This window comes from Balaenoptera acutorostrata, chromosome 6 (assembly GCF_949987535.1).
Source record: "Balaenoptera acutorostrata chromosome 6, mBalAcu1.1, whole genome shotgun sequence".
Classification (NCBI taxonomy): Eukaryota; Metazoa; Chordata; class Mammalia; order Artiodactyla; family Balaenopteridae; genus Balaenoptera; species Balaenoptera acutorostrata.
In genome coordinates, this window is record NC_080069.1 from 40,274,553 (window position 1) to 40,287,651 (window position 13,099).

At 34.5% G+C, this 13,099-nt stretch overlaps 1 protein-coding gene across 9 annotated transcripts in view; it reads left to right on the plus strand.

The window, feature by feature from the left end:
• Positions 1–13,099, plus strand: part of AGTPBP1 (ATP/GTP binding carboxypeptidase 1) — a 174,858-nt gene that overhangs the window by 50,388 nt on the left and 111,371 nt on the right. For 6 of the 9 annotated variants that reach the window (XM_057548960.1, XM_057548966.1, XM_057548963.1 and 3 more), the window contains 5 exons: positions 480–547; positions 5,291–5,354; positions 5,766–5,912; positions 6,517–6,648; positions 8,422–8,515. In XM_057548960.1, coding sequence (XP_057404943.1) covers positions 480–547; positions 5,291–5,354; positions 5,766–5,912; positions 6,517–6,648; positions 8,422–8,515 — 505 coding nt within the window. The remainder of the gene's footprint in view (positions 1–479; positions 548–5,290; positions 5,355–5,765; positions 5,913–6,516; positions 6,649–8,421; positions 8,516–13,099) is intronic. The other 3 variants (XM_057548967.1, XM_057548968.1, XM_057548962.1) reach the window with 2 other exon arrangements.

The following is a 13,099-nucleotide window of genomic DNA, read 5'->3' on the forward strand; positions in this document are numbered from 1 at the left end:
ATGAAGAAGATGTGATATACACACACAAACACACAGACACACACAATGGAATACTACTCAGACATAAAAAGAGAACAAATTTTGCCGTTTGCAGCAACATGGATGGACTTGGTGGACATTATACTAAGTGAAATAAGTCAGACAAAAAAAAATACTGTATGATATCACTTAAATGTGGAATCTAAAATATATAACAAACTAGTGAATATAACAAAGAAGCAGATTCACGGATATAGAGAACAAATCAGTGTTGCCAGTGGGGAAGGAGGGAGGGACAATATAGTGGTGAGGAGTGGGAGGTCAAAGTATTTGATGTAAGATAGGCCACAAGGATATGTTGTATACCACGGGGAATATTATCTAATATAATTATAACTAATATAATATCTAATATTAGTAAATATTAACTGTTTGATAAAACTATATGTAATTTTTTTTCTTTCATGTTTTAGAAGAAAACTTTTTTTCCTACTTTTCAGAAAAAACAAGGAGAGAAATGACAGCCAAAGGTTCTACAGGAATGGAAGTTCTGCTGTCAACATTAGAGGTAACTCACTGACATGCTTTAATTATGTAGCTGTTAATAGCAACCAATACTGAGAGAAAAAACATGACAAAGTACAAAATTTTTATCCTAGAGGTAGAGCCAATGAATGGAAGTTTGTTTTCTTTTTTAAATTATTTGGAACGGGGATATAAACATTCTAACATACATTAGATAAACCTCTAAGTGTATTTCCCTATGATTATAATGATAACCATATTTTAAATCTTAACATGCCATTCTAATTGGTAATAGAAAATAAAGCATTAGTTGCAAATAAATCTTTAGCTTAAAATAAATGATTGAGGGACTTCCCTGGTGGTCCAGTGGTTAAGACTCTGCGCTTCCACTGCAGGGGGCATGGGTTCGATCCCTGGTCAGGGAAGTAAGATCCTGCATAATGTGTGGTGTGGCCAAAAAAAAAAAAAGGATTGAAATTGGAAATTCTCATTTATTTTGTTAGTTATACATTTATGATTAAGTTCACTTCATACATTGGTTGAATAACTATATTATATTGATATTAATTAAGTTTCAATGCTAGTATAACAGTTTGGGGTGGATCAGCAAGACATAGTCAGAATCAAGATTTTATATTTTATTCAGTGCAATGTTAAAAATAAGGAGTGAGTGAGTACATTGTATACCTTAGACTTAAACAATGTTATATGTCAGATTATATCTTAGTAGAACTGGAAAAAAAATGATCAGGAAGTGAGTTCATGTGTGTGTGTGTGTGTGTGTGTGTGTGTGTGTGTTTTGACTGTGCTGCATGGCCTGTGGGATCTTAGTTCCCTGACCAGGGATCGAACCTGTGCCCTCAGCAGTGAAAGTGTGAAGTCCTAACCACTGGACTGCCAGGGAATTCTCTGTTTTTTTTTTTTGTTTTGTTTTGTTTTTCTTATAATTGAAGTATAGTATTGATTTATAATATTACATTTTTTATAGTTTCAGGTGTACGGCATAGTGATTCAGTATTTTTACAGTTTATGCTCCATTAAACGTTATTACAAGATAATGGCTATAAATTCCCTGTGCTATACAATATATTCTTGTTGCCTATTTGTTTTATACATAACTTTGTAACGTTGTATTTGTAACTTTGTATTTGTAACTCAATTCTGTACCCCTAATGTGCCCCTCCACCATCTTCTCTCCCCACTGGTAACCACTAGTTTGTTTTTTGTATCTGTGAGAATGTTCCAATTTTGCTTTATACATTCATTTGTATTATTTTTTAGAGTTCACATATAAGTGATAGCATACAATATTTGTCTTTCTCTGTCTGACTTGTTTCACTAAGCATAACATTCTCTAGGTCCGTCCACATTACTACAAATGGCAGAATTTCATTATTTTTTTATGGCTGAGTAATACTCTATTGTATGTATATATATACCACATCTTCTTTATCCATTCATCTGTTTATGGATACTTGGGTTGCTTCCATATCTTCTTGGCTATTGTAAATAGTACTGCTATGAACATTGGGGTGCATATATCTTTTCAAATTAGTGTTTTTGTTTTTTCTGGATATATACTCAGGAGTGGAATTGCTGGGTCATTCTGTAGTTCTATTTTTAGTTTTGAGAAACCTCCATACTCTTTTCCACAGTGGCTGCACCAATATACATTTCCACCAACAGTGTACATGGGTTTTTTTCTCCACATCCTCGCCAACATTTGTTTTTTGTGTTCCTTTTGATGATAGCCATTCTGACAGGTGTGAGGTGATATATCATTGTTGTTTTGATTTGCACTTCTATAATAATTATCCTTATTGTACATCTTTTCGTGTGCCTTTTAATTTGTTGAGACTTGTTTTGTGGCCTGGCATGTGATCTATCCTAGAGAAGGTTCCATGTGCACTTGAAAAGATTATGTATTCTGCTGTTTCGGGATGTAATGTCCTGTAGATACCTATTAAGTCCAACTGGCCTCTGGTGTCATTTAAGACTACTGTTGCCTTTTTGATTTTGTGCCTGATGAGCTGTCCAGTGATGTAAGTGGGGTGTTAAAGTCTTCTACTATTATGTATTATTGTCAGTTTCTCCTATATGTCTGTTAGTCATCACGAATTATTAGAGAAATGCAAATCAAAATCACAATGAGGTATCACCTCACACTGGTCAGAATGGCCATCATCAAAAAATCTACAAACAATAAATGCTGGACAGGGTGAGGAGAAAAGGGAAACCTCTTGCACTGTTGGTGGGAATGTAAATTGATATAGCCACTATGGAGAACAGTATGGAGGTTCCTTAAAAAACTAAAAATAGGGGCTTCCCTGGTGGTGCAGTGGTTGAGAGTCTGCCTGCTAATGCAGGGGACACGGGTTCGCGCCCTGGTCTGGGAGGATCCCACATGCCGCGGAGCGACTAGGCCCGTGAGCCACAACTACTGAGCCTGCGCATCTGGAGCCTGTGCTCCGCAACAAGAGAGGCCGCGATAGTGAGAGGCCCGCGCATTGCGATGAAGAGTGGCCCCCGCTTGCCACAACTAGAGAAAGCCCTCGCACAGAAACGAAGACCCAACACAGCCAAAAATAAATAAATAAATTAATTAATTTAACAAAAAACAAAAAAAAAACCTAAAAATAGAACTACCATATGACCCAGCAATCCCACTACTGGGCATATACCCAGAGAAAACCATAACTCAAAAAGACAAATGCACCCCAATGTTCATTGCAGCACTATTTACAATAGCCAGGTCATGGAAGCAACCTAAATGCCCATCGACAGACGAATGGATAAAGAAGATGTGGTATATATACACAATGGAATATTACTCAGCCATAAATAGGAACGAAATTGGGTCATTTGTAGAGACGTGGATGGACCTAGAGACTGTCAGTCAGAGTGAAGTAAATCAGAAAGAGAAAAACAAATATATATTAATGCATGTATGTGGACTCTAGAAAAATGGTACAGATGAACCTGTTTGCAAGGCAGAAATAGAGACACAGACGTAGAGAACAAACGGATGGACACCAAGGGGGGAATGGGGGGGTGGGATGAATTGGGAGATTGTGATTCACGTTTATACACTAATATGTATAAAATAGATAACTAATGAGAACCTGCTGTATAGCACAAGGAACTCCACTTCACTGTACAGTAGAAACTAACACAATGTTGTAAAACAACTATATCCCCTCCCCCCCAAAAAAAACTATAGGGTGAAAGATAGTTTTGTACAAGGATGTATTGTACAACATGGGGAATATAGCCAATATTTTGTAATAACTGTAAATGGAAAGTAACCTTTTAAAATTGTATAAAATTTTTTAAAAATTAAAAATAAAAAACTGTATTCAAAAAAAAAATTATCCTACCTCCCTGGTAAATGAGATAACAGTGCAACTTCCATTCATATTCCAGTGGCCTGAAATCAGTCACATGGCCCAAACCTAATTGCAAAAGAGCTGGAAAATGTGGTTTGGCTGTGTACCCAGGAAGAAGATGAACACTTAGCAATATTGCTCCTGCCGCAGTCCATTCTTTTCTTTAACAAATGTTTGTCTCTCATTCTTCCAACTCTGTCCCCAGTAAGCCAGTGGTCCAGTTAACACCCCCAGTGCTAAGACGAGGGTCTCTGGTTAATATGTGGTCCTTTTTCTGGTCTGGATTTGACTTTCTGGTTCCATTAGTCTCTGCCCTTAAATGGTGAAGTAGAGACAACACTTATTCCCTTTTGGAAAGGGGAAGAGCAAGAGTCCCATTCCAGTCACTGATACATTGCAATTCTGAAATTCCTCTAAATAAACACTGTAAAATCCTTCTACTCTGGGGATGAGGCAGTTCCTTGAATAGGCCACAGTTCTGCTGTCTGTGTGGTTTTCTTCATCCAAGCATTGCTTTTAGTAAGAGAAATATAACCAAAGTACAGTATTTAAACATTTTCTCTTATTAGATTGGTTGTTCAGACTTTGGGAAATAGTTACTTTTCTGCATTGTGGGTTGGAGTGTAAATTGCTCAATGAAGAGCAAGTTAGTAATATCTACTATCAAAATAAATGCCCATATCATTGACCCAGAAATTCCAGGAATTTATCCCATGTACAGTTGTACTTGCTTCCCTGTAAGTGTATGTACTTAGTTTTGGTTGCAATTTTTAATAGCAAAAATTTAAAAAATTTAAATATCCCATTGATAGGTGACTGGTTGCATAAACAATGGTATTGCCATGCAGTGGAATATATCATGTGGCCCTTAAAAAAGGATGAAGAAACTATTTATTGACATGTAAAAATATCAGTATAAAAAATAGTTACCTATAGAGCAGTAATACCATTTGGAGAAATAAATCTATGTATACATGTATTTTTACATGGATTACTTTTACGTGTGCGCACTATCTTGCTGGATACATAAGAAATTGATAATGCCGTTATTTTTTGAGAGGGGAGCTCACTGGATAGTCACCATATATACATTATAGTGCCTTTTATATTTTGATACATTTATTTGTATTATCTATTTGGTAGAAGTTGATGAGTTCAAATGACAAATTAATTCCTGTTGATAATAAGAAAATAATAGCTCAGATGATTTCCAAAAAATTTTAAGGGCAATAAGAAGAGACTGAAGTGATGTGTGAGAATGGTGAAAACCTGAATACGTTTATCCTTAGAGAAACCAAAAAGGTCATCTGTAAAATATAGGTGGTTCCCGACTGACAGAAAAAGTTTGGGAATCACAAATTTACAATGTTTTAATAAAGCAAATAAACTATTTATTTCAGAACACGAAAGATCTTCAAACTACTCTTAATATCTTAAGCATTCTTGTTGAGCTGGTGTCAGCTGGTAAGTTTTTGTTTCCTTTGGTGTAATTTCTGTTTGTAAACAATGATCAGAAATGCATCATGTGTACTTTTTTTGGAATTTTCTGATACTCATACAGAGGCTATTCTGAGTATTGGAATTTGGAAGCGAAAATGTCATACTCTTGTTGTTGCTTTGTTTTTGGTATCTTCCGGTGTCCCTCAAACCCATGTGTTTTAGAGCCTTGAATGTAGAGTTTTGCATCACTTTTATTTACTGTCTGCGCTATTTTTTAAACTAACATAAATAAAATAAAATTTTATTTTGATACTATTTGTTTGCTTTCTGAAGTCATCACTTTTAATACTTCTTTAAAGCTAACAAGTTGTGATTATCTAATATGTTACAGAAGAATTTGCGATTTCAACATATTTCTTTCAAAAAACTTCTTAGGTGGAGGTCGAAGAGCGAGTTTCTTAGTCTCCAAAGGTGGTTCACAAATATTATTACAGTTACTTATGAATGCCAGCAAAGAATCTCCCCTGAATGAGGAGTTAATGGTGCAGATTCATTCCATTCTTGCAAAAATTGGACCGAAAGGTAAGGGTTTCGTTTGTATGACTTTCAGGTGGAACTATTTTTGTTACATCAATTCTGTGTGCCTTGAAACTGGTAAATTTTACAATCTAAAATGCTACTGCTTTTTCTTGGTCTGAGTCATGGAATGCTTTTTACAGTCAACTAGTGACCTGCAAGAATTTAGGATCCTAAATTTCTGAGTAATTCTATTGCATATGGTGGAAAAAGGAAGAAAAAATGCGTTAAAGTCAGAAGTGTGTCTTGGTGTGTGTGTCCCTGGCATATATATGTTATAAAAGATACACATAACATGGATATTGTTGAGGCCAGAAGGAGGGAGTGTGGATGGGAATGCTTTGAGGAGCATGCAGGTAGAATGTGTTTGCTTTTCATTAATAGTCATCTTATAGTCATGTCTCAGTGCCTAAAAAGCTTACAGACTAGTTAAGCTTTTAATCATAATCATATAAGAAAGTGATTACAGCTTTAATTATCTCAGATCAACTTTTAGTTGATAATATGAATTTATAATATTAGTTTTAGAAATTTAATCGTTTTATGACATTTCATTTTATTCAGAAGTTACATATGAATAAATTGTGTTTGTTCATTTTTTTTTAAACAGACAAAAAATTTGGAGTGAAAGCTAGAATTAATGGAGCTCTAAATATAACCCTGAATTTGGTCAAACAGAATTTGCAGAATCATCGCTTGGTTTTGCCTTGTCTTCAGCTTTTACGAGTATATTCTGCCAACTGTGAGTATTTCAGAGCAGCTTTTAGTTAGCTCAGTGTTGTGAAGTTAACACAAAATGAAAATTTTGTACTTTAACTCCATAAATCTCTAAAATTTGTGGACAAGGAAAGAGAATATTTAATATGGCTCTTTGTAATTCTAACCCCCCACCACAAAAGTGAGGTAGGGTAAGAAGGTGAGTTGACAAAATCTTCAGAATTCTCATTAATTCCCCCAGTTTGTAAAGGCATGTAGTAAGGGGGATGATTAGGTGGCCTGTGGAAAAGATTTGGAGGAATATGAGGATATTGGCAGCTGGAAAAACTGCTATGCCAATTTGGATTTTCACAGATGAGAGGAAAATTGAGAAGGAAGGAATGCGGTGGCATAGTCACATGGAGCTAATTCTCTTCAGTAATGAATAGGGAAGTAGCAGAACCGAAAATAAATAGCACAGGAGACTCTGAGGAAGCTGGAGAAAACAGTAATCACAGGGAGAGAGTCTCAGATGAAGTGTCTCCCAATGGGCACGCACACACACACATACACACATTCTCTCCCTCTCTCACTAATGTAATATTAGGTCCCAAGCCCCTGAGGTATGGATTTTCTTCTATTCCCTGACTATGGGTTTGGAATGATTAACAAAACACCCAGAATTGAGACTGTACAGTACATATTATTGCAGAACATCATCACAAAATAATGATAATCAAAGTGGTAGATGTGTGTGTGTGTGTATTTATTTATCTGTATCTATACTTTGACAGTATAGCTAAAGGTGTACTCACAGGAAAATAGTTTTGAACACTTAAATAATTAACACTTAAATAATTAAGAAGTGCATAAGGAAATGAATTAATTGGCTGTTTAAACAAAGAAATTAGGAACAGAGCAATAAACATAAGGGAAGCAGAGGAATGAAATTGTAAAGAAAAAATACGTTATGAAGTCTTCAAAAGTTGATTTAAAAAATAAAACATAAACCACTGAATGAAGGAAAATGGAAGACAAAACAGACTAAAATTAGAAGCGATAATGGAGTAATAAACAGATATAGAGGAAATTAAAATTGTCATACAAAACTTGAGGAACTACATTTTTGGTGGCATTTTATTTAATTAAGCACCAGGAGGCCAGTAAACAGTGTATCTATAATTTTTAAATAATATTTGTTCAGGATTGAAAATGTTAGGCACAATTTTCTGGTTAGGTAATTATTTGCATGTTCTGTCTAAAGTTGTTACCTGTTTTTCCCTACTGCAGTCACTTTAGTTAAGGTTCTCATTACCTCTCACCTAGACCACAGTCTCCTAATGTGTCTCTCAAATCCATCTTTCCTACAATGCTGTTAGATCTGACCTGTATCTAAAATGCAGATCTGATTTGTTGTTCCTTTTGGGTAATTCCCTGCAGTTGAAAGAATTAACAGCTTCTAGGACCTTTCATAATTTGTTTTAACTTCTTTTCCCACCTCATCTTCCCATCGGCATGCCTTTGTCTAACACTTTGTTTTAACAACATGTAACTGCAATTTCCCTGCAACTTCCCATTAAAAAATAAAGCAAAAAAAAAACCCTTCCTTTGAAGTATTGACTAAGGTGGACTTTACGAGGGACTTGAGTTCACATTTACTAAACAATTTCAGAGCAGCTTTTAGTTAGCTCAGTGTTGTGAAGTTAACACAAAATGAAAATTTTGTATGTATATGTTTTTGGTTATGTATCACACGTATACACATTTCTACTCACTGAGGTTTTTAAATCACTTTACATCTTTTTTTTCACCTTCCCAGCTGTGAATTCTGTATCCTTAGGGAAAAATGGAGTTGTGGAACTGATGTTTAAAATCATCGGACCATTTAGTAAGAAGAATTCCAGTCTTATGAAGTGAGTAAATGTTTTAAGTGTAAATAGAGGTATACCCTTTGTTATTTTGGGCCTTACCATCTTGATCTGTACAATGAGCAGGTTGAGTTAAATTGTATCTAGGGTCCTTTCTCAGTTCTTAAATAATGATTTAATTATGATAAAGATTTTCTTTAGTATAAAGTTTAATCTTCAAAAATATATCAAAATTAGATAAATTCATTGAACATAGTGTTATGGAAATTCAGACTTTGAACATTCCTAGATACTATAATAGGAAAAAAGACCACTTATAAATATCATTCATTCAGAAACATTTATTGAGTGCCTACTATATTCCCTACCCAATTTTACAGTCTTTTAATGACTACTTCCTTCAGTCTTACAATTATCTGGATATATTTTAAATTTATACATTTCTTTTTTGTCAGAATCATGTTATTCTTTTTCTTACTTTGAGATATGTATATATATCTCAAAATATGTGTTATATATGTGTGTATTTGTGTGTGTGTGTGTGTGTATATATATATACACACATCCATAAATAAATAAATAATAAATAAATACACGCACACACACACATATGCACATATTCATTTGTAGGTCTTTCAACCTCAGAAAATGAAAGCAGTTTCCAGTTATTTCATTATATTTAGTACTTTCTTAAGCCAAATTAATGGTCATTCTTTAAAAAAAATTTTTATTATGGAATTTTTCAAATACAGCATTTATAGTATATATTATTATTTATAGTATATTATTACTTATTGTATTCAACAGTTATCAACATTCTGCCATGTTTGTTTCATTTATTCCGCCTCCAGACTTTTATTTATTTTTCCTGGGGTATTTTTAAGCAAATCCCAGATGTTATCCACATATATATGAATTTCTGTAAGCAAATACCAGATATTTTCTCACTTTTCCCCTAAATACTTCATTATGTAACTCTGCTAAATAGGGACCTAAAAAATAACCATAATACTATAATCATGCTCAACAAAATGATTAATTCCCTAACACAATCTAAAATCCAGTGTGTTTAGTTTTCTCCAGTTGTCTCCAAATGCCCTTTAAAGCAAATATCAGCCATGACATTTATACTGTAAATTCTTTAGTATGATCACTATCAGACATAGTTTTTCTCTTTTAGTGTTACCAAAGTATCATTTCTTTGTTCAACAATATTAATAATTCTTTAAGATCATCTAATATTTTCTGATTGTCTAAGGAATGTCTTTTTTTTACAGTTGGCTTGTTCAAATCAGGATCCAAATAAGGGCTCTACATTCTATTTGATTGATAAGTCTTGTAATTTTTTGCAGTCAATAACAGACCCCCTACTTTTTTTTTTTTTTTTTTAAATCTTCATCCTTCCTGTTTTTTAAAATTTATTTATTTATTTATTTATGGCCGTGTTAGGTCTTCGTTTCTGTGCGAGGGCTTTCTCTAGTTGTGGCAAGTGGGGGCCTCTCACTATCGCGGCCTCTCTTGTTGCGGAGCACAGGCCCCAGACGCGCAGGCTCAGTAATTGTGGTTCACAGGCCCAGTTGCTCCGTGGCATGTGGGATCTTCCCAGACCAGGGCTCGAACCCGTGTCCCCCGCATTGGCAGGCAGATTCTCAACCACTGCATCACCAGGGAAGCCCCCCCCTACTTTTCCGTTCTGTTTTGTTTATTTGTTGAAGGAACTGGGTGGCATCTTATAGAATGTCCCAACATAGATTAAGCTGACTGTATACTGGGGTCACTTAATTTGTAGGTATATCCCTCAAATTTTCTGTAGACTGATGGAGCTTGAGGCTTGATTAGATTTGTTGTTGTTTTTTTTAATGGTCAGAATATTTCATAGTTGGTGCTGGGTCTCTGTTTTGCACCTCTTAAAATCATTGAGTTGAAATGTTCCATCCCCTTTCACCTAAAAACTTAGCAATATTTCATAGCATTGCCTGATCCATTATTTCTTAAAAGGTTCCAAAATAGTGACTTTTCTAATTTTCTCATTCTTTCTACTTTTGTTAGCTGTGATTCTTTTATAAGGAAGAACTTGTCCACATCAACTATTTGGTTAAATTTTACAAATGAATAATGTCCAGAACATACCCAGTCTTTTCACCCTTTCTTAATAAAGGTCAGATATTTAGCTTTTACCCTTCTTGAAAATGGAAGCTTACTTGCACATATAATTATTTATTAAATATTTTTTGGTGGGATGACAGCATATTTACTTATATAAAGATCATACACACAGTCTTAGAGCATCTGATGAAATGTGACAAGATAAAGAAAATGATTGTTCACAATTAGTAAAACCAACTTCCAGAATTGATGTACTGTAGTGAGTGGGCTCTGGAGCCAGGCAGAACTCGATTTGTGTGTCAGCTCTTACTGGCTTCATGATATGAAGTAAGTTGCCTAACTTTTTATGCCCCAGTTTCCTGTCTGTAAAATGGTAGTATTTGTGCATACATCATAAGGTTGTTATGAGGATTTAATGAGGTGATTCTTGTAATTAGCACAATGCCTATATTAATGCAGTGTAATTAGTTTAGGTAAGTAATGTAGTAATGTGGATGTGAATGAATCCTAGTTAATATTAAAAACATATTCTTTATCTTTAAAATTTTTATGCCTTTTCTCTTCTTGATCTTTAAAGTACTTTAAAATTAATCTTTATCTTGGTTATGATCGCCTACTTAAGATCTACATTACTCTATTGTAACCAAGTTACCAAATCTAATATAAAAAGTTCCTAGGAGAAAAGAACATTTCACAAGTATCTGTATAATATACAACATGGAATATTTCCAAAACCATGTAGAAATCAGTGGGTCTAAACTTCTGAGAAAGGAATGTAAGTTATCTACATTATTCCTTCATTCTTTTTTCTATATTTTTAAAAAGAAAAATTCTTCAAACTTTATTTTTACTTTAAAAAGGATAAACCATTCATTGACCAGACATCTATATCATGATTCCTTTATTTTGAATAATTGTAGGATCTCCCCCTTAATGAAACAATCTCAACATCTAGAGCATTTGTATACCAGTTCTTCCTCCCCTTAATGCCCTGCATTTAGTTAGTTGAAGAAGATTGAGGGTTATTATTTATGTTTGAAGAGCGACACTTCCCTTTAGAATTTCCTTTCCTTTCCATTTTAGGTTTTGGATTTAAACATTGTTAATCTAGAAGGAAGCAACTCTAAAAGTTATTGTAACTCTTTCCAAGTTTCACTACAGGTTTGGAGGTTATTGCAAGGATTGACGCCCCCCCAACTTAAATGACTTCATGAGTACCTGGGGCTTCAGTTTCTCCTCCCTCGCTGCTCCCAAATGAATAAGCCACAGGCTGCTTTTAAAGCCATTGTTAGTTATGTTATTCTGTGTGGGACTTATGAAGACTGAAAAATATATGAGGAAGTATAAAATATTGGTGCTGAGAAATTCTAATCAACATATAAAAATGTACTTTTCAATAAATACTATTCTGTAATTGTTGGGTAACTTTTATATTATAAATACATACTGGCTTGTAACTGACATAGAATTACAGAAATTCCTTTGTACTGAAGTTTTTGAAAATACCTTTTAAAAATCATCTTGGTAAAACTGTCAAGACGACTTTGCACCAAACTTCATAATTTCTTTTCATCTAATGGGGCTGTGGAACAAGCATGATGGGCAGAAGGAATTGGGTGTATATCCAGTTTTGGCAGTGTTGAAGAATAAACATCAAGAGAAAAACATGTAGTTTAAGGCTTAGAAAATGTCAGAGCACTTCTGTTTGGTTCAAATGTGTTGTAAACAACTGCCAGCAGGCAGAAAGACTGTTTCTGAAAGTACTGTTAAGATTTTTAAAATTTTGAATTAAGACTTAGCTGTAAATGGGAAAATTCTGAGTTCATTGCAAACGATTGCCGCTAAGCGATTGTACTAGTTTCCTAGGACTGTTGTAACAAAGTACCTAGTACAAAGTTGGTAGTTTACAATAACAAATTTATTGTCTCTGGAGGCTGGAAGTTCAGAATCAACTTGTCAGCTGGACCAGTGTTCCCTGTGTAACCTGCAGGGGAGAATCCTTCCTTGCTTATTCCTAGCTTTTGGTGGTTTGCTGGCAATCTTTAGTGTTCCTTGGTTGTAGGTGCAACATTTCAGTCTCTGCCTCTGTCATCATATGGTGTTCTCTCCTTGTGTGTCTGTCTTCAAATAGTCTTCCCTCTTTTTATAAGAGCGTCAGTCTTGATGGATTAAGGGCAGTCTACTCCAGCATGACTTCATTTTAACTAATTACCTCTACAAAGACCCTGTTTCCAGATAAGGCCAAGTTCTGAGGTGCTAGAGGTTTGGACTTCAACATATCTTTTTGGAGGAGACTGACATTTCTGATTTCATAATTTTCTTTCTCAACAAGAATCTTGTATGATTTATTTTTCATATCACTTAGTTTTTATGTGACCCTAGGCATATTATATTCTGAAATCCTTAGTTTCTTTATTCATAAAATATGCCAATTCTATGGACTAGGAATTTTTTTTTTTAAGAATTAAACTAGAAAACACATATACAAGGCATGTGTAACAATTTTTGGCATTTATCAGGTCT